This window comes from Vanacampus margaritifer, chromosome 2, assembly GCF_051991255.1.
Source record: "Vanacampus margaritifer isolate UIUO_Vmar chromosome 2, RoL_Vmar_1.0, whole genome shotgun sequence".
In the NCBI taxonomy this organism is placed as follows: Eukaryota; Metazoa; Chordata; class Actinopteri; order Syngnathiformes; family Syngnathidae; genus Vanacampus; species Vanacampus margaritifer.
The window spans coordinates 32124508-32145446 of record NC_135433.1 but is presented as its reverse complement, the minus strand read 5'-3'; the positions used below and the strand labels follow the sequence as shown (position 1 = coordinate 32145446).

General features: G+C 38.8%; 2 protein-coding genes across 3 annotated transcripts in view; both read left to right on the top strand.

The window, feature by feature from the left end:
* atp6v1h (ATPase H+ transporting V1 subunit H) overlaps nt 1-2183 on the top strand; it is a 29468-nt gene extending 27285 nt beyond the window's left edge. For both annotated transcript variants that reach the window (XM_077558029.1, XM_077558028.1), the window contains one exon: nt 1903-2183. In XM_077558029.1, the coding sequence (XP_077414155.1) occupies nt 1903-1972 (70 nt within the window). In that variant the 3' untranslated portion in view covers nt 1973-2183. The remainder of the gene's footprint in view (nt 1-1902) is intronic.
* Nucleotides 2184-11872: 9689 nt separating this feature from the next.
* On the top strand, nt 11873-19650 carry oprk1 (opioid receptor, kappa 1). Its single transcript, XM_077556122.1, has 4 exons — nt 11873-12014; nt 12857-13151; nt 14044-14396; nt 16465-19650. Exons 2-4 carry the CDS (start codon nt 12874-12876, stop codon nt 16995-16997), a joined length of 1164 nt encoding a protein of 387 aa, XP_077412248.1. The 5' UTR covers nt 11873-12014; nt 12857-12873; the 3' UTR covers nt 16998-19650.
* The last annotated feature ends 1289 nt before the right edge of the window (nt 19651-20939 follow it).

Below are 20939 nucleotides of genomic sequence, written 5' to 3'. Positions count from 1 at the left end.
TCGAAAAATTACACAGATCATTGGTCTCATTAATTTACATACCTACTTACTGTATGCCATTGAAATGCCATGTTGCCAGGGGTGCAATTCTTGTCATTTAGAGAAGTACTTTCACACTGCTGGTAGAAGTTTATTTTCCCACCGTCTGCGGTAGTATCGGAACCATGACAAGAGACGGGATGAAGGTGGATAAATGCCAGACATTTCCCCCAACCGCCACTTTCTTGAGCGTTGCAAGAGACATTTGATATTTGGAGTCGCAGCGCGGCGAGTGTCGTCGAGCCACCTGTGCAAATGTTACTCGCCAGGAAGAAGAGAGCAAAAGGAGATATCTTGCAAAATCATATTGTAAAGTTCAAGACTTGATGACGGCAGACGACAGTATCAAATATAATATGTTCAAATATCAAATGTTTGAAGGATCAGATATTCCACTGATGAAAAGTATAATAGAACCTATGACATCCAAAACGTTAGCTATAGGAAATAATAGAAATAATGTTCTAAGGAAGTAGAAAATGAATTTAACCGCTAATAATATTTAGACAAAATGCTAATTTTTAGCTAAGATTTGTTTGTTGTTGTTTCAAACTCCCGATGATTGTTTCCCTGCACAGGTGTTGGTCAAATTGAAAATGTTCAACATAGTGCTAAAATTAACATATACCATAGTGCTCAAGTTTTGATCATGTTTATTTCTTAACCATAAATGCTAAGCTAACAACTTTCATTGTTTTCCGTGCCAATTTTGGTTAAAAAAAACATACTATGCAGTGCCGTCATAAATAGTGCTCAACTTTATATATATTGATTGTTTTTACCAAATTGTAGTGCAAAAATAGATCATGTTTTGATCATCTTGGTAATCTTAGAATATCCAAAGCCGAAATCTTAAAATGTGGAGTCAGCGTGAGGCGTTTTGAGTGCCTTTTAGGTGGAAACGGACAACACAAGTGAAAGCCCGTTTGCCAAGATGTAAAAACGAAACACGTCATTTTAAAAGTAATGACAAGTAACTGCAAGGGCACGCTTCTATTTTTAACAAAAAGCGAACAAAACAGCAAAACGACTATCATAAATCCTGAGCTGATGTCAGCAGTTCAAACTTTTGCCGTTTCAATGCGATTCTTGTGCCAAAAGAATACACCGTTGCGAGGTGATGAACATTATAGCGCTCAACTTTCGAAATTTGAGTAAAAACAACTATAAAGGGAGATCAATAATTCTGTAGCTAATGCTGCTAATCTAATATTTCTCTCTAACAAATGTTAAGTGCAACTTAAAAAATGTGTTTTCTGCACTGATTTTGGTTGAAATAATAAAAAAAAAATGCATGATGTTATGCTGAAATATTCGACGTTTAGAAATGTACAAAAATGCACCTTTATGAATATTTTGTGGTGCTCAAATTTTATCGAATTTCTTCATATTAAATTCTAGTGTAAGTAAACAACTGTAGAGATCAATCAACAAGATCTTATGTTGCCTATCTTAGTGTAACCAAAGTTAAGCGGTTAGCACCAGTTTGTGGTACACATGCAAAGTTAGGCTAACCACTGTTTTTTGATTGCCCTGGTTTTCCTGAAAATGTTGGTTGAATTCTGAAATGTTTGACTTCTAACCTGAAGTCGCATAGTACATAAAAAAAAAAACATTTTGAAGCTATGGCGAAATAATTGGGTTTAAGCATTTATCAATTAGCATAAACAATTAGCTTTTCTGACATTTTGTTTCTTTCCAAAAAATGCTAGCATTTTGTTGTTGGTTTGGCGGAGCTGTGAGTTAAATGTCTAGCTAAAGTTAAGCTAACCTTCCCAAGCTCCCACTGACACGAGGCAAACGGAACAAGTTGGTGCTTTAATTAAGATGGTTGCTAATTAGTTTGATGGCTTTGTTTTTCAGGGAGTACCTGGGCAGACAGCTGCAGTCCAGCGACCAGCAACAAGCTCCTGCCGTGGCGGCTCGAAGCTGAACTGTGGGGATTGTGTGTGTTTATGCGTATGTGTGTGTGTTCTCTATTTAATGACTCACAAGATGAAGAAAGGCATCATTCCTATTCCCAATTAGCCTCTCATGTCGTGTTGTGCAATGTCTGTGATTAAATGTATAAAATGTGATGTAAATCTTGGCTGTTAAAGATTGTGTATGATCTGCCCTCAATAAAGGCGACGAAGTACGCCACATCTGTGCGCCTTGGTGCTTTCATTGCCAGCACTTGAGCGGTTGCTACGGCGACCCTTTAAGATGAATGAATTTCCCAGTCAGCTTACATTTAACCGCTTTTCAAGTGGAGAGTGTGGCAGGTGATGAGATGCGGTTAGTGTGAATTTCTCTTTTCACCACTACAGTGTGTCACAAAAAGTGAGTCCACCTATCCCATTTCTGCAGATATGTATTCATATCTTCTCATGGGACAACGCTGAAGAAAAAATGACACTGACACATTGAAAAGTAGTCCGTGTACAGTTGAAAGTGGTGTAAATTTTAATGTTCTCACAAAATAACTCAAAATACAGCCATTAACAGCTAAACCCCTGGCAGCAAAAGTGAGTACTGTACACCCCTAAGTGAAAATGTCCAAATTGAGAACTGGTAGTGGTGGGAGTGTTGTGAGAGCATAAGGTCAAGCAAGCCACGATTCATTCTGAATTCATTTTTTGAAATAGACGCTTTTTACTCTTGACTTGCATGCGCAGACTTGAGAAAAAAGCGCTGTTTTGTAATAAGCAGCAATAAAGCAAATGTCAGCATAAAAAAAAAAGGCTTCAAGTAATTAATGCCACTCTTATAATTGAAATTTACTGTCAAACTATACAGAAATATATTTGAAACAGCCCAAAAAACTGCTTAAAGGTGTACTCAACACTAAATCAACTTTTTTTTTTTTTGCTGATAAACTGGTGTCTACAAATGCTGTCTACATGTTCTGGTCATTATTTGGACATTTTATTGCATTTTGATGAAAGTTGAATTTGGGGCAAAACACGTGTTTGGCTCCACCTCAAGTTTAAACACTGGAATAAACACAATTTGGCTGTTTGTCCTCTCATTACACGAAAAAGTCGGCTACTATGTGGACGGTGAAGTAGTCGCTCTGCCACCCACGAGCTCAGTCTCAGGCTTACACGCCTCCTTAAACTCCTTCTCAGTGAGTTGCTGCTGTCAATCACAGCCAGACCACACCCAACCCTCTCTTCAAATCTTAATGAGGGGTGGAGCAAGAGTCTTATTTCCTATTGGGTTACTCAAAAGGATCCGCTAGCTTAATGCTAATTAGCCCTATGTTTCGGCGCTCTGTTTAAGCAATGGATTGAACACAAATGATTCAACAACTTGTAGATAAACAATATAATAATACGCTCATGTTCTATATCCTGTGTCTGTCATACTGCCCCCAGGGGGCCAAGGTGGGTACACCAGAAAGAGCAGCGCAAAACAATTGAATTGATAGTGTGACAAAAAAATTTGAATTAGTTTTATTTCTATTTAATTATTGTTAATAATTACGAGTCTTTTGTTTTCCGTGGTGGTTAAGGCACCTCTGTGTTTCAAATTCCATTATTTCCCATAGGAAACATTGCACATTGATGAGATGTATGGAGTGGAACAAGCACGTGGGATTCACGCCACAATCACAAGACTGTCGAGAAGATGGATGCTGAGGCTTAGAAGAAAAACAACAGGAGATTAATTACGCACGTACAATGATGGAGGCCTATTTCATCTTGTGCGGGATTAATTAAGTCTCACTTGGAAATGTCACTTAAAATGCAAAAAAAAAAAAAAGGAAGTTGTTTCCCGAGTCATAATAAAGGAGACGGTGTTTCGGAAAGGTTAGCGCTGGTGTAGCAACCAAGCCAAGTGTGTGTGGAAAACGAATAGTCATCAAATATAGTCATCATGTGTTTTAAAGGTCATCTGAGAGGTGGTCTCAATCCCACGCATTTCATTTTGGAGGAAAATATATGTCAATGTTGAGCTCACAGGTTTGAGGGAATAACACTGAACACTCCATTTTTATATTCTCAATATGTGCAAGGCGCAGCTAGCCATGTTTGCTTAGCTGGCACAATGTTAGTATTTTAATCAATGAGCTAACAGCACCTTTGACGTCCCAGTGGACTCTTTGCAACATCCTTGAATAGACTTTAGCAAGGAGACTGAGGAGTGTGATCTCCCTTGTAAAGGTGGACCACTTGGTGTCTTCCAATCCAGTCAGTGTCGTCCCTAATGTCCATGCACTGTTCAAAGATGGCCTTAGAGCATCCACAGCCTTTAGGGCCTCCAAGTAGATCTCGTCCACCCCTGGGGATTTGTCACCCAGGAGCATTTTGACCACCTTGACTTGACTTCAACCCAAGAGATAGGGGGGCCCCCTCAGAGTCTGCAGAATCTGCTTCCAAGTCAAAGTGACTGGAACCCAATTGAGAATCTGTGGAAGGACTTTAAAACTTCTGTTCACAAACAAACTCCGTCTTATTGTTGTGGAGTAGATCTTTTCCTCTGCGTGTTTGTTTTCTTTCAGGTAGTGAGAATGTTGGTTATCTGGATACAGGCTGGAGATGGATGAACAGTTCCTTCAAAACTTTTATTTCTACAGAAGATTCCGGGCACAAGTGAGTTACAGGCAATGGCTGTAGCTTCTCACAAGTGCGAAGATTACAGAGGACTTACAATATTCTTATGCTATCTTGAAGGGCGGTACCACACAGTTTCCAGTAAACAGTATTTTGTTAATTACATTTTAAAATGTAAAATATGTATTGTAGCTCCTCTTCCAAGACCACTGGAGTCCACACAGTAGCCCTCTCACCCCTACCAGTCAGACGGTAAGATTGAGGTGTTGGATCTTTCAGCTAACTGTTCATAACTTGTTCATTTTTTTTTTTTTTTTTTATTTTAATGATACGTTATTGTTTAATAATATATATAGAAGTTATTGTGCTTCCTACTCCTTTTGAACATGTAAATTATGACATTGATTAATTATTTTCTTTCTTAAATTTTTTATTTTAACTTCAATTTATATTTTGTAATGTGCTAATATGTTCAATAAATCAACCAGCCAACAACACTTCTCTGGTATGTAGCCTCCTCTTTGTCCAAGTCTTCTCTTTGTCGACGGGATCCGACGATCTCTGCCACGTCAATATTTTGAAGCAGATGTAATGCCTCTGCTGTTTTTTTTTTTGTCAGCCCATAGTGACATTTCTCTTAATGCCTTGCTGAAAAGTGGTTGCTTTGGAAATTTGACAGCGTTGTCAGCGGTGCAAAAATGACTCATATAAATATTTTCATGTTTTTTAATGCAATAAAATGGCAGCATAAGAATAATATACACACAGGCACATGAAAAGTCAAAACGCCATAAAGGCAGATAATTTTGTATACAGAGTAACAACACATCAAAGTTCAAGCTTCAAAATACCTCTGTTGTTAACAAACAGCGCCCCTGTGTGGTCGACAACTACAATTATCCCTGCGAACGTTAACAAGTTACAACAAACAAACAAGACAGAGTTATAACCTGTCTATGTGCGCACACAGCAGTGATCACTCGACGTACTGTCATCTCTCCTCATCTTCGATGCCTTGACAAATGAACGCAACCACACTCGTTAAAAAAAATGAAGAAAAAATACACCAAAATGCTGACAACTGGTCGAGGTTCTCTGAAGGAAAACAAACGGCGATAGCATTACCGGAAAAGGCGGTGCATTATGAGATTTTCCCGGAAATACGTCACGGCTATTTGTGCATAGAGTCCTATCGATTCGTCTATTCCGTTACAAAGCCGTCAAAATTTTCAACATTCTCGTCTACAAACTTATTTTCCCAACAATATGTCACTGTCGACTCGTTACACTGATCCGAATTCCTCCCGTGCCGTCGTCAATCGCGTCATTTATTTCATAACTCCCGCGAATCGGCGTCAACCATAAATGCTTGAATAAAATCCCAGGACATGCTACGAGGCCCACGTCACCATCTCGTGTATATTTTGATTCATTTCATCGGCTAAGAGACTAAGAATTGGTCAAAACCAAACCAAATGACTTATCTGCTCTCGCGGCTTTAAAAGGGAGAAGAGCGCACCTGGCCTTAATGGGTTAAAAACATGGTACTGTAAACAAAATAAATTGTCAAAAGGACTTTGACTTTTTATTGATATTTTTTTTACCATTAAGTGCACAAACGTGATCAATAAACTATGCAAAGATTTATTGTTGATAAAAATACACCGCGAGTCTGATATGCAGTGTTCCCTCGTTTTCCGCTGGGGTTTGGTTAAAAAAAATACTTGCAATAAATAAAATCCGCTAAGTAGTTATAGCTTTGTTTTACATTTATTATAAATGTTGTAGGGCTCTAATACCCCTCACCACACAGTTTATACACTTTTCTCATTGAGGCATTTACATTTTCTCACATTTCTCTCTTCATAAATTTGATAAAAATGCATGCAAAATTACACTTTAAAAAAATCTGCAAAACAGTAAGGCCGTGAAAAGTGAACTGCGTTATAGCAAGGGAACACTTCTAATTTTTTTTTTAAATATGTCCTCCTTTTTGACCTTATGGAAGTGGCCATCCTAGCCTCGACTGGTGCATTGTTCCACTTTAAGGTGTACGGGTCTGATGGATTTGATGTGGCACGAAATGCAAATTTTGCTTTGCAAACTGCAAATGGGAAACTGCTTATTTCGAGCCTTGTGTCAATATGCGAATTGACTTTTGCGTTATCGACGTCAGCCATGTTGCGTTTGCATGCCTGTCATTGTCAGCCATCTTAGCAGCATTCAGCCTGGCAAAAAATGGGATGACGAACAGCTCCTCGTTGCAGCTCTCATCCTTGATGCGTTGACGTGTGAAAGGTGCGCTCACACACACACACACACACGCACACGCACACACAGTGTCAATATTGTGAGAGAGAATCATAGATCCTGGCTGCCGCTCTGCTCTTCAAGTGCTATTTACAGTGGTGAACTCTGGTCCCTCAAACAGATGGTGTGTCCCTATTCTGCCCCCCCCCCCCCCCCTCCATATTATTCTAATGGTACCAGCATTTGTGGTCAGGGTCACGTGAAAGCTCCCTCGTGTTTTATCATTTTCGATGAATGTCCCAAGGTTTGTATTAGATAGATAGATGGATGGATGTAAAATTTCACACTTGATGGATGAGCAGGCACCAGAAGTTTTCCATAGTATTTTCACTTTAGCGGCTTATGCGTTCATAACATACTGCATAGGCATCAAATTAATTTTTACACAGCCACTTCGTCATCCTAATGACTGAATATTTGTTGTCACTTTAATATGTCGCATTTGTTGACCAGAGCATCGTCCATTTTAATAGGACCTTTTATGTTATTGTAAACTCAAACGAAGCGTCATATAATGAGCGTGAATCCATAATGTATGGTTTTTTTTCATCAATTAACAACATCAAGCTGCAACTGACTGCAGAATGACGGCAATTATCCTTTATGAAAATTTTCATTAGAAATATGAGTAATTTGAATAATACTAAGGAAGTAAACCTGCATATGAAACTGAAATGGGTTGTGATAAAGCTGCCATTTTGGACATCTGAGATCTGAAGATGGAGTATTTGTTTTAAAGAACACGCATTAACATTAGCAGCTTGCAGTTATCATAATTGTATGTATGATTTTACTTATGAAATGAAAAATGCTAAATTCCGCGGCTGCCACCAGACAATGTAAGAAATCTGTTAAATGCAAAAGACTAGCTAGTAGCTAATGGTAACAGCAAGCACTTGAGGCTGTTGTTAGCATATAGCATATCACAGTCGGTCGTAACTCAGCTGAGTGAGGAAAAAAGTCACAAGTTTTTAATTTAAAGGGCAAATATCCTCTTATATATTACTGAGGAAAAATGTCACCTTCCAAACGGTATCCTTTTTTTTGTTTTTTTGTTTTTCCGTTCCATGATGTGCTCCATAAAAGCTGCAAGGTTAGCACCACTTTTCTCATTTCTATATTGATGTTCTCCTTTAGTTGCTGCAGGATCTCCGGTTTGTTGACATCAACTCTTTCCTTCAGGTACTCTTCACACGAAGAAGTCAGGTTTCGTCAAGTCTGGAGAACGCAATGGCCAGTTAACATTGCCGTAACGGGAGATTATTATCTCTACAAAGCACTGCCATAACAACTGCATTGTCTGTGTATGCCTCATCCTGCTGGAACCACATATCAGGGTTAGGGTCATAATAATAATAATAATAATAATAACTATTATTATTATTATTATTATTATTTAAAAGTTTTTCCTGGGCATGTAAAATGAAATATGGATTAAAAATGTTGACAAACATTCAACTGGATATTTATCAATTTATTTTACATATTTTAAGGTTTCCCCAAATCACGGGATAGGGAGTAGGGGAGTGGGAAATTGCTTTAAAAAGGGAGGATTTATTATTAATTGTTAACAAATATATAGTATAATAACTATGCTTATAAACTAAACTGCTCGATAATCAGTTGATTTTTTTTGTAAACCACTATTTTGAGTTATTTAAAAGAACATGTATGATAAAAACACATGGTAATTGTTATGATTGGTGTCCTGTCTGACTGTACTCGTCATCCTGTTCCCTTGTGCCATCCAATCATCTCCCCCAGCCACTTGTGTCTTGTCCAGGTGTCTCTCGTTGTCTCGTCAGTTGGCTTGTATTTAGTTCCCTGGTTTTGTTCAGTCTTTGTTGGATCATTGTCGCTGTCACCACTCTTGTGTTTTGTTGTTTGATTTTTGGTCTTTTCAGATCTTTTTTGGTTTTGTTCACCCAGTACCCCTGGTAGTGTTTTTTGTTAAATAAATCGTTTTCAGTATAACATGAATCCCTGCCGTGGTTCTCCTGCCTCCCTGCATTTGGGTCCTCCACTCCGCAACCGTGACAGTAATGAATGAGAGTTTTTCCTGGTCATGCAAAATGAAATGTGGATTTAAAATGTTGACAATAATTCAACTGGAGATATATCTGCGATTTTGGGAAACCTTGAAATGTGTTTATATGTATGTTTTAAGGTTTCCCAAAATCGCAGATTGGAGGCTAAAGTAGGAACTTGCTTTAAAAAGGCAGGATTTATTAATTAACAAGTATAGTTAACAATTGTTAACAAGTATGTAGTATAATAACTACGCTTATAAACTAAACTGCCCGATAATCAGTTGATTATTATTCTTTTTTTGGTAGACCGCTACTTTGAGTTATTTAAAAGAACATGTACTATAAAAACACATAGTAATGAATGAGAGGCGGAGCGAGGTGACTGCGGCAAGATGGCCGCCAGGGCGGACGTTCAATATCATTGGCCAGCTACGCAGACGAGACATCTACTCTTATATGATGGTAGCAGCAGTCTACCCTACCCTAGCTAATTATGAAAGTTAGTGCATTAACAACTGTCGTAAGTAGCAGTGTAAATATTTTTATTCAAATTATTTTCCATCATGTCCCTAAAAGGGACAGAAAAACAAAATTTAAGCACAGTTTTTCAACAGTCATTACATGGCTACGGAGACAGTGAAAATGTTGGGTTTGATTTTATCAACACCAATTAGCAACCCCTGCTAACAAGAAACAGTCTTAAAAGTAGCGTGTCTTTGGCTATTTTCTTCTTCCCAGAACTTGTACTAAGTTACCAGTGGTGATATCATTCTTTGTTTTACACCTGTGTCAAGGTTTCATTCTTCAGTTATTGTACTTTACTATGTTTCTGTAGCCTGAGGGCAAAAAACGTCGCAGGTAAATTCACTTTGTGCGAAATTGTGTATACCACACGGCCTTGTCCCCTCCCCCCCTAATACCGTTCCAATAAGTGTGATGTCACTAAGCAACCAGTGCTGAGTGACAAACTGCCTCTCTGGCAACAAGCAGGATGCATGCTATCATTTCATTTTTGTATGTTCATACAAAAAATTAAAAAACAAAAAAACAAATATATCCTTAACATGAGTAAATATGCAAACTAGCTGTGTCTGCCAGCTACAGTTGTGCTCATACATTTACATCCGCAGCCCGAAATTTGTAGGATGTGTGGCATTCTTTGAAAAGAAAACATTAGTGATCAGGCAAAACACATTTCTTTTTAACGTGGTTCAAAACAAACCACAGGACATTTTAGAAGAGCACGATCATTAAACAAAACATAGCAGTAAAAAAAAATAATGACGTGGTCCCTGTTCAAAAGTTTGCATATCCTTCGGCGGTTCTTAATACGATGTACAATGCCCTCGAGCATCAATGATGACTTGCAGTCTTTTGTAATACTGTAACTGTAGATGAGGCTCTTTATTTTCTTCAGTGGTCAAGCTGCCCATTCTAAAAGCCAAATTCTTGATTTGTCTGTTGAAACAAACAAACAGGCTCATTGATATTGAGGTCCGGAGTCTGTGATGGCCACTCCCAGACCTTCACTTTTTTTCTTTTTGTTATAGCCACTGATGGGTCAACTTGGCCGTGTGTTTTGGATCATTGTCATGTTGGAACGTCCAAGTGTGTCCCATGTGCAGCTTCGTAGCTGAGGAATGCAAATTGTCCTACAATATTTTCTCATAACATGCTGCATTCATGTTGCAATCAATTTTGAGTGCATTTCCCGTGCCGTTGTAGCTCATGCACTACCAAAACATCACAGATGCATCTTTATATTTCAAGGTAGGGATGGCGTACTTTTTTTCATACGCTTTGTTGACTCCTTTCCAATTATAGCTTTTAATGGTTGTGGTCGTAAAGTTCCATTTTTGTCTCTTTACTCCAAATGACTTTGTGCCAGAAGTTATAAAGCTTGTGTGGGTGCTGTTTGGCATATTGTATGTAAGTGGGATGTTTTATGTCATTAGTGCAATAATGGCTTTTTTTTCCTGGCAACTCAATCGTGCAGTTCGTTTTGTTTAAGTACCTCCTAATTGGGCATTTTGTATATGTATTGTTGGTCTACATAACTGGCTTGGTATTAACAGAAACACTAATTTTCTACTTCTTTGTCAGAGTTGGAACAAAGCTGATTGGCAAATTCATATCCTTTTCAGAATTTCAAAACTTCAGCTACATTTTCTTGCAGGTTCCAATAACCAAACAAGTCACTCAAACTTACCCTTAGTAGTCATTTAAACCTGTGCATGTCAACTTGTGTGTGTTATCAGGCCAAGCATTGAAGAATATGTAAGCTGTTGATCCAGGTAGTTGATTTCATTTATCATAAATGCTTATGTTGCTCTTATAACTGATTGCTTTTGAATGTTAAAATGTGATAAGTTAGCTTGCGGATGTCACATGGCCAAACCCAGTAAACAGGTGAACCGTGATTGGTCATTTGTGCCCATAGGCACTGTGATGTTATTTTCAGTTGACAACAACAAATACCAAAGTTTGTGGGGCACACATTAAGAACTATTTCGGCTTGACTTCCCCTTTTAAGGAGAAAGCGTCCTTTTTATGTGATATCCAAACAGTTTATAATAATAGGGTACTAAATGAAAGGACATACCATGTTTTTTAAAGATGGACCCCAGGGGCAGAAAATACAGTGCAAACAGCAGAGGCCCCAAGACTGAACGCTGTGGAACACCATACTACATTAATAAGGCCATTAGTTTTCAATAGTAGGCTGCACGTGGAATGTGACGATTAGCCTGTGCCAATTAAATAAAACGTTATTTATTTACTTACGTTATTATTATTTATTTATTTACAGTACCCCGGGCGTGGCAGTAATACGCCTCCGTGATATGCAAACAGTTTATATTACTAAGAAAATATTAAATAAAGGTGTGTTGGTTGTCAAGCCGGCGATGACGTCATTGGAGAGCAGCGCTTAAGCAAGCTGCACACTGAGCCACGCGTTCACTCCATCTGCTTCTTCTCCTTCTACACAGCAGTAATAAGCCTCAAACATTATTACAAATCATTTCATTGGCGTTTCCAATCACTCTCCGTCAGCTTTGTGGCATTTGCATCAACTTTTTTGGAAGCTGGGACAAAGGTAAGATCGTGGTGATGCTGCATGTCACTGTGGTGTTATTACAGTAGATTATTTTTTCCACCCCCCCCCCCCCCCTCCTCACCACGCTGTATGAAATGCCCTGCATGTTTTGCTTACATTCTCATCCGAGGTCTACCTATGTCGCAAACGTCTTAAAACAAAACAAAACGCGAGTCATTATCTACAAAGATTTGTTTTTCCTGCACATATTCTCGGTCGCAAATAGAGACCATCCGTGTTGTTTTAATGTCACAAAAAGACGTTTAATATCCTTAAAGTGTCGTTAAAACTAATAATTGTAGCTTTCGTTCTCAATTTTTTTCCAATTATTATTGGCGCTCACTTGCCTTTCCTTTCCACGTTTTTAAAACACATTCGTTTTACTTGCATTTCGCAAAAACTCTCATTAAATATATTTGAAGCCATTTGTAATGGCAGGGATGTGTATAAATGTTTATTTTCTTCATCAGCCCAATTTTTTTTTTATATTAAACGGCTTATTTATTTATTTTATCATTTGTTAATATTTATAATATTATTTTCTGTCCAATCAAATAATGGGGGACCAATTTTCCAGTTTTAGTCTCACAAAATGTCAATTAACCTGTTCTATTTGTAGATATAATACCTTTAAGATTCACCTAAATTTACGTCATAGACGTCATTAAACTATATTCTTCAATGTGTATATAAAAACAATTTTTAACTAGAGGCACAAATTCCAAATGTATTTACATACGGTTTCAGCTTGTTTCGCTTGCAATTCATTTAAAGCTCACTCGTGATGCTTTTATTGTGGTAAAACATCGATATGCCATTGTGGATGCTGTCAACACAAAAAGGTAGTGGTCAAGAATTCATGCCAATGGAGACCGGCGTGGTGCACGTCCACCGAGGAGGACAGCCCGAGGACATGTGTCCCTGGGACAGGGAGGGGGAGGCGCCTGCAGGGGGGTGCGCTTGGCCGACTACCGCCGGCTCCTCCTTGGCCTTGGACGCCTTCAACGGGACGTGGGAGGGCGAGGCGGACGGCGCGGAGCCCATGTCGCCCATCATCCCTGTCATCGTGGCCGTGTACTCGCTGGTGTTCGTGGTGGGCCTGGTGGGCAACTGCCTGGTCATGTACGTCATCATCAGGTCAGTTGTTTCTTCATCTCAGTTCGCAATTTTACGTTTTAATGGACGATACAAAGTGATAAAAAAAAAGAAGTCTTGCTGCTTTTTTGAAAAGTTTGATTGATTTACATCACTTTTGAGATACAAAAGGTGAATGGATATGGTGTCACTCGCCCCTAGATGGCGCTCTTGTAACGTCTTACACAGAGACGTATATTAATACTGAAGCTCAAGGGTGCTCAAATGCAAGCTCTAAAGAATCTTCACAATGAGTCCAAGGTGCTTTTTTTTTGTGGTGGGTCAGGCCACATGTGATTATACTTTTAAATGTATTTTTCGTTCATAACAGTAAAAACATGAACCGGATAAAATGTGATAACAAAATGAAACTGAAATAAAACAAAACATGACCCTGTCATGAATACAAACCCACAATAGGCCTACCACCATGCTGCCTACCTTCATAACAGTGTTTTTAAACCCATCAACATTAAACAATGGACATGGGGGGCGGGGAATAATTAAGTTTATGAGGGCAACCATTGCAGCATCCCCAACACACACAAATGCCTCAAAAAGAAAGAAAGAAAGAAAGGTGATAGGAAGCAAGAAAGGGTGAGAAAAAAATGAAATATTGGTGGGCTCGAGAGAAAGAATGACGAGAGGGTGACATTTTGTAAGTAAAACTGAAAGAAGGTCGAGAAAAAAAAGAGGGAAATGTGGGGAAAAGGAAATAAACCGAACAAAAGGGCAAAAGAAAAGATGAACAAGATGGATGTTGAAGATAAAAGGATAAAACCTGCATAGTAGAAATAAAATGGCTGGATGTGAGAGGCCAGGTAAAAAGAATAAAAGTAGTCTGCAGTCAGGACGGGTAGTGTAGCAGGGTATGTCTACTTTGTATACCCGTCAGGTACACCAAGATGAAGACGGCCACCAACATCTACATCCTGAACCTGGCGGTGGCGGACGCGCTGGTGACCAGCACCATGCCCTTCCAAAGCACCGACTACCTGCTTAGCTCGTGGCCTTTTGGCGAGGTGGCGTGCAAGGTGTTCATCTCCATCGACTACTACAACATGTTCACCAGCATCTTCACGCTCACCATGATGAGCGTGGACCGCTACGTGGCCGTGTGCCATCCCATCAAGGCGCTCGACTTCCGCACGCCTGTCAAGGCCAAAATCATCAATGTGCTCATCTGGGCGCTGTCGTCCGCCGCCGGCGTGCCCGCTATGATCCTGGGTAGCACCAAGACCAACAATGGTAGGTCTGCAGAGATAATACACTTTTCACCAGTGTATCAACACATTCACTGCCATAGACGGCCACAGACGTCAAAGATTCATTTTTACTGGGCTGGCAGTAAATGAGTTAAGGTAGAATCCAAAACATGTTTTTCACTAGATACATGCTTTTTACTGGAGGCCTGCCTCCCAAAAAAAAGAGATATGTGCTTTTAAATGGATGATTACAAAAATGCGACGATACATACTTTTCACTGGAGGGTTGGGCTACAACAGGGGTCAGCAACCTTTCGTAGAAAAAAAGTAATTTTTATATAAAATAAATAAATAAATCATCAAAAATGTGAGCTGCAAAACATTTGAAGAAAAAAAAGAAAGACGAAGGAAATAGTGTGTTAGTGTTAGTCTAATGTACCGAAGGCCCAAGAAAAAACATGCAGCATCCAATCGATGGAGATTTTTATTTTTATTTGTATTTTTTGGTAACTCCTTTCTGCCTTTCTGTCAAATTTCTGACATTTTTGGCAATTTTATGGACATATTTATGGTAATTTTCTGCCTCTCCTTTTTTTTGGGACATTTTATAGATTTTTATTTTATTTTATTTTTTTACTTTTTTGCTATTCATTTTCTGACATTTTTGGCAATTTCGTGAACATTTTATGGTAATGTTCAGGATTTCTTATTTTGTTTTTGGACACGTAGTTTTGAATATTTTCTTTTCTGCCTTTAAAAAAAAAGCAATTTTCAGACCTTTTTGGGGGGCAATTCCAAAGACACTTTGTGGTAATTTTCTGCCTTTCTTCTTCCTTTTTGGACATTTTATGGTCACTTTTTGTACGTTATTTTATTTTTTATTTTTTACTTTTTCATCTACCTTTCGTCCAACTCTTTTTCTGACAACTTACATATTTGGACTGTGGCATTTTTTGAACATTTAATTATTTATTTTTAAAATCTCAATCATTAACTCATTTGCTCCCAAAACCGTATAAAAACATTCTATTTTAAATATTGCAATGGTCCCAAAAACATATTAATACGTTTTTAATTTTATTTTTTAATGCAAGAGCATACAGAAAGCTTTGATGCAGCCTCTGAACTGCAGAGAACGGATGAAAACATGGTAGTAGTTACAAAAATGGCCAGCAGGTGACAGCAGAGTATAAGAGATCAACCAGGGCCATGTTGCAACAAGTTCTGTTTGCCGGTTTATTCACCAGGAATGCGAATATTGATGAATTTTAGCTATATTCTAATGCTAATTGCTGCACTACGGAAATAGATACAAATATATTTTTTTCCTGATGAAAGAAGAGACTCTAATCTTTCTTTAGGTTCCATGGTTTCATAGCAATCGAACACAATATTCTGTGGGCCTTGCAAAATCCAATAAAACAGCCGGGAGCGAAAGGGGTTGCTTCAGTGAAAATGGCTGGGAGTGAATGAGTTAATTTATTTAAAGAATATTATAACAACAACAAAAAACATATAAACATTATTTTTTTAAAGAGATCCACAGAGAGGCAGCACGGTGGCTGACTGGTTAGCACGTCCGCCTCCCAGTGCAGAGGACGTGAGGTCGAGTCCGGGCTTCGGCCTTCCTGGGTGGAGTTTGTATGTTCTCCCCGTGCTTGCGTGGGTTTTCACCGGTTACTCCGGTTTCCTCCCACATTCCAAAGACATGCCTGGCAGGTTAATTGAAAACTCCAAATTGTCCATAAGTGTGATTGTGAGTATGGTTGTTCGTCTGTGTGCCCTGCGATTGGCTGGCAACCAGTTCAGGGTGTACCCCGCCTACTGCCCGAAGCCAGCTGGGATAGGCTCCAGCACCCCCGCGACCCTTGTGAGGAAAAAGCGGTCAAGAAAATGGATGGATGGATGGATGGATCCACAGAGAGCCACAGGAGAGGGCCTAAAGCCACATGTGGCTCCAGAGCCGCAGGTTTCAGACCCCTGGGCTAGATTACTGTATGTGTGTCTGAAAATGTGGTGATATGTGCATTTCCTTGCAGAGTTGTTGCAGGTATCTCCGAAAAATGAAGCTACTGTACTTTACATCTCATAATGTTGTTTGTGACCACCAGGGACAACCGAATGCGCTCTCCAGTTCCCAGAGCCGTACAGCTACTGGGACACGCTGATGAAGATCTGCGTGTTCATCTTTGCCTTCGTGGTGCCCGTCATCATCATCAGCGTGTGCTACACGCTGATGATCCTGCGCCTGAAGAGCGTCCGCCTCTTGTCTGGCTCGCGCGAGAAGGACCGCAACCTACGGCGCATCGCCCGCCTGGTCCTGGTGGTGGTGGCTGTCTTCGTGGTGTGCTGGACCCCCATCCACATCTTCATCCTGGTCAAGGCCCTGTCGCCCGACGTGCCAGAGACCACGCCCGTCATGGCCGCCTACTTCTTCTGCGTGGCGCTGGGCTACACCAACAGCAGCCTCAACCCCATCCTCTACGCATTCCTGGACGAAAACTTCAAGAGGTGCTTCCGGGACTTCTGCTGCCCCGGCGCTCGGAGGGCCTGCCATGGGGTGAGTCGGGTCAGGAGCACCCTGAGGGACCACTCGTGTCCCCCGGACAACCGCGGCGACCCCAGGCAGGCCAGGCCCGTATGACTAGCCATGGACATGTCCACTGCGCCGGAACTCGAGGACTCCAACGACTTGTGCTTGACGCAAGTCACCACCGCTGTCTGAACCTCATTGTGGGGGTCGTCTGCGATGTGCGAAGGCACATTAACGTCTGCTTGTGATGTCACCATGGTGGTGATGTAACCAAGGACCAGTTGTGTTTGCGACAGACACAAATCCTCAAGTGGTGTTTTTACCACACTTGACTTAACACGTCAGTTTGTTATGCGACGTCCAACTGAGCAAATACAACACTACACCCCATTTCACCTTCGGAAAAAATAACACTGTGGCTGTAATTAGCTTCACTATGACCTCTAATAGCACCATGTGTACCAGTTGACCTATTTCCTGCAAAGCACCTGCAAAGCTGACATTTATGCTAGATTGTAATATCAGAATTATTTTGGTGTAAATATAAACGCATCTTCTCAGTAAATGTCTTGTTCGGTAAGCGATTTGCTGAACGCTGTAGTACTTTTTTATTTTTTATTTTTTTTACTTCAGGCTAGACAAAAATACTATACATTACTCATGTCCGCTATGCAGTTTCTGCAGGTTGAGAGAGCTACCAAAAAAAAAAAAAAAAAGGTTAGAGAGAGTCATCAGGAACACAATCAGACGGACACATTTCAAGACATTATTCCAAAAACAGCACTGAGAACTTAATGGATTTTTTTTTATTCATACATATTCATTTTGCAACGGATTTACCACTCTGTATTATATTACATGTAAAATTGGGGGCCATGCTACATAATGGTAAAACATGATGCAACCATTGGACAAAATTATGATATTGTATATACTGTCATGTATATATATATATATATATATATATATATATATATATATATATATATATATATATATATATATATATTGTAGGTTTATGTACAGTAGTGTCTTGGGATATGAGTCGCTCAAAGTTTTTTCAGATATGAGCAGTCGTTTGTAGAGTTGACATACAGGAGCTGTACACAGTAAATTTTGTAGAGTATATTTAACTTTATTTAGAGTAAATTTGACTATTTAGAGTGGGACCAAATTGACTCCGTTTTAGAGTAGACTAATATTCACACATGGAAGAGAGTAAAATAAAGGAATGAAAAAAATAAAAAGTAAAAAGTCACCCAAGGGTTGAGGAACTAACTCATGACCTTCAGCTTGAGAAAACTGCCACACTACCACCTGAGCTATGCCCCTCCTACTTTTGCTTAAACTATGTTTTTGGTCTCTTGGGGTTAAGATTCCACCTGACGAGTGATATAATAACACACAGCAGGAGCTGCGTGGCTCAGGGACTAGATTGGCTGCCTCCCAAGCTGAAAGTTGAGTTTGTTGGCTTTTATTTCAGTATTTATTTTACTCTAAAACTGAGTCTATTTGGTTCCACTCTAAATAGAGTCAAATTTACGCTACAGAATTTACTCTTTATGGTGGTTAACTCGACTCACTTCACAATAAGCAGCGCTATTCTTCAAAAACGAGGCTTCATGCTGTTTATTGCCATTCCCAATTGAAGTTTACTGTCAAAGTAAACATACAAGAGACTAGAGAATTACACATTTAAATTTTCATTGAACCTTAATTTAACCAGGAAGAGTCCCATTGAGTTGCAATAACTCTTCTCACAGGGAGTCTTGGCCAAGACAAGCGTAAGATAGTTGCATAACAAATAAGAGACAAAACAAGACTCCACACATGGCTATAAGCTACTCCATCATAGACATCATACATGCACATTGAGATATATAACAGGCAAAGTATTTAAAAATAAAAAACAGCTGCAATGTTCCGCCATTACTTGTTCTAAAACGTTTTTAAAAACACTGAATGATGGGATTGATTCCAGATTTAATGACTTAGCCTTTCAGTTCACTAGCTTAATGCTAATGCTAAATAGCACCAATGTTATGGTTCTACGGCTCTTTAAGCATCAGATTGAACAAAAACAATAACAGAAAAAGTTCTCACTGTTATAATTTTATCCTCTGTGAAGAACTAATAGTGTTGTGCTTGTGAGCTGCACATTCATTTATTGTAGCGTGACAAAAACTGTATAATTGCATTTAATTCTAACTAATCATTGTATTATTGTTTTTTTTTTCTTCCAAGTACAATATTTTGGAGAGCTAGTTTCCTTCATTTAAAGACACATTGCAGCAACTCTTTTTTTTTGTACGGAAAATGACATTTCCGTGTATTTTAATGTGATAAGTTGATTTGAGATACAAGTGTGTTATAAGTGTGGGCACTGAACAAATTAATGTTGTATCTCAAGGCACAACTCCACTGAAATGATTTGATGTAGAAATATTTTGCATATGAATTAATTTCAAAATTTGGGCATAACATTTTGAATTTACTGACACCAAAAGTGTCTGCATTAAAACACTTCATGGCTGTTGGATGGTCTTGTGTATACTGCACTGCCAATGAGCTTCGAGGACCAGATCAACATGTTTCCATTGGTTTGTAATGTAATACAAAAGCATTGATTCTTCATGATGTGTTTCATATAATGACATATTACATGATCAATTGTAAGCATATACTGTATATATATTGAATGTATTTTTCTTTGCTTTATCAATATTACTGTGCCATATTAGCTACAATAAATCTGCCCATTGTGTGACTGTTTCATCCATTTCATGGTCACCGAGTGGACTTTTAACCATGCGTCTCGTTTATCGCCAATAACCGAGTGACACTGCTATTCACCTGAGACACAAAGACGCAGCGTTTCCATGGCGACGCCACTGTGAAAAGCACTTTTTGCATAGTTTGTCTCTCCTCTCTGTCATTTGGCCTTGTAGAAGAAACTGCAAGGATGTGCTTCAGTTAATGATGATGATGATAATGATGATTTGTTTAATTAATCATGAGCCAAATGCCAAAAAATCATCTACAGTATGAAACATGGTATTTTTTTTCTCGCGCTTTACGGAGAGCTAAATTTCCAAAATAGAAGATTATATATATATATATATATATATATATATATATATATACTGTATATATATATTATTACTATAGAACGTTTTCTAAAATATTTAAAGAAACATTCAGAGGGAATTTGAGGAAAATTGGGATGGAAAAAAATGCCAAACACCCCCCAACCAAAAACAAAATAACAACAAACATGTATGTGCAGGAATCTATTGCATGTACCCCCACTATATTCTAAACTTTTTTTTTGTGGAATACAAAAATAATCAGCTCAAGCCAACCATTTTCAGAGAGCTGCCATCTTAGCAGGCAATACCACCCTCTGCTGTCGACGGAAAGTTAAAGTTAGTTAACACAGATGAAAGAAGAGACTCTAATCTTTCTTTTGGTGTTTTTATAGCAATAGAACAGAATACTCTGTAGGCCTAGCAAAGTCAGTCAAAATCCAATAAAACAGCCGGGAGCGAAAGGGGTTGCTTCAGTGAAAATGGCTGGGACTAGTGAATGAGTTAATTGTCTTTGCTTGGATGAAGTTGAGATGATGTGTTAAATATAAATACAAGCAGACTACAATGATTTGCAAATCATGTTCAACCTATAAACTACAAAGATTATTTATTGTTCAAACTGATAAACTTTATTGTTTTTTTTTGTTTGTTTTTTTGCAAATAATCATTATCTAGAATTTTATGAAAGAGGTGGCAAAACAGACTGAGAAAGTTGAGGAATGCTAATCAAACACCTATTTGGAACATCCCACAGTTGAACAGGCTAATTGGGAACTTAATTGCTTAGTCATTCACAAGGAAAGATGGGGCGAGGTTCACCTCTTTGTGAATAAGTGTGTTCGAAAATAGTTTAACAGTTTAAGAACAATGTTCCTCAACGTACAATTGCATGAATTTTAAGGATTTCATCATCTACAGCCCATAATATCATCAAAAGATTCATAGAATCTGGAGAAATCAGTGC

Excerpts from the sequence above, each read along its gene's own strand:
- oprk1 (XM_077556122.1), top strand. The coding sequence starts at position 12,874 with ATGCCAATGGAGACCGGCGTGGTGCACGTCCACCGAGGAGGACAGCCC. Across the intron at positions 13,152-14,043 it reads GTCATGTACGTCATCATCAG|GTACACCAAGATGAAGACGG; the intron begins GTCAGTTGTTTC and ends TATACCCGTCAG. Across the intron at positions 14,397-16,464 it reads TAGCACCAAGACCAACAATG|GGACAACCGAATGCGCTCTC; the intron begins GTAGGTCTGCAG and ends TGTGACCACCAG.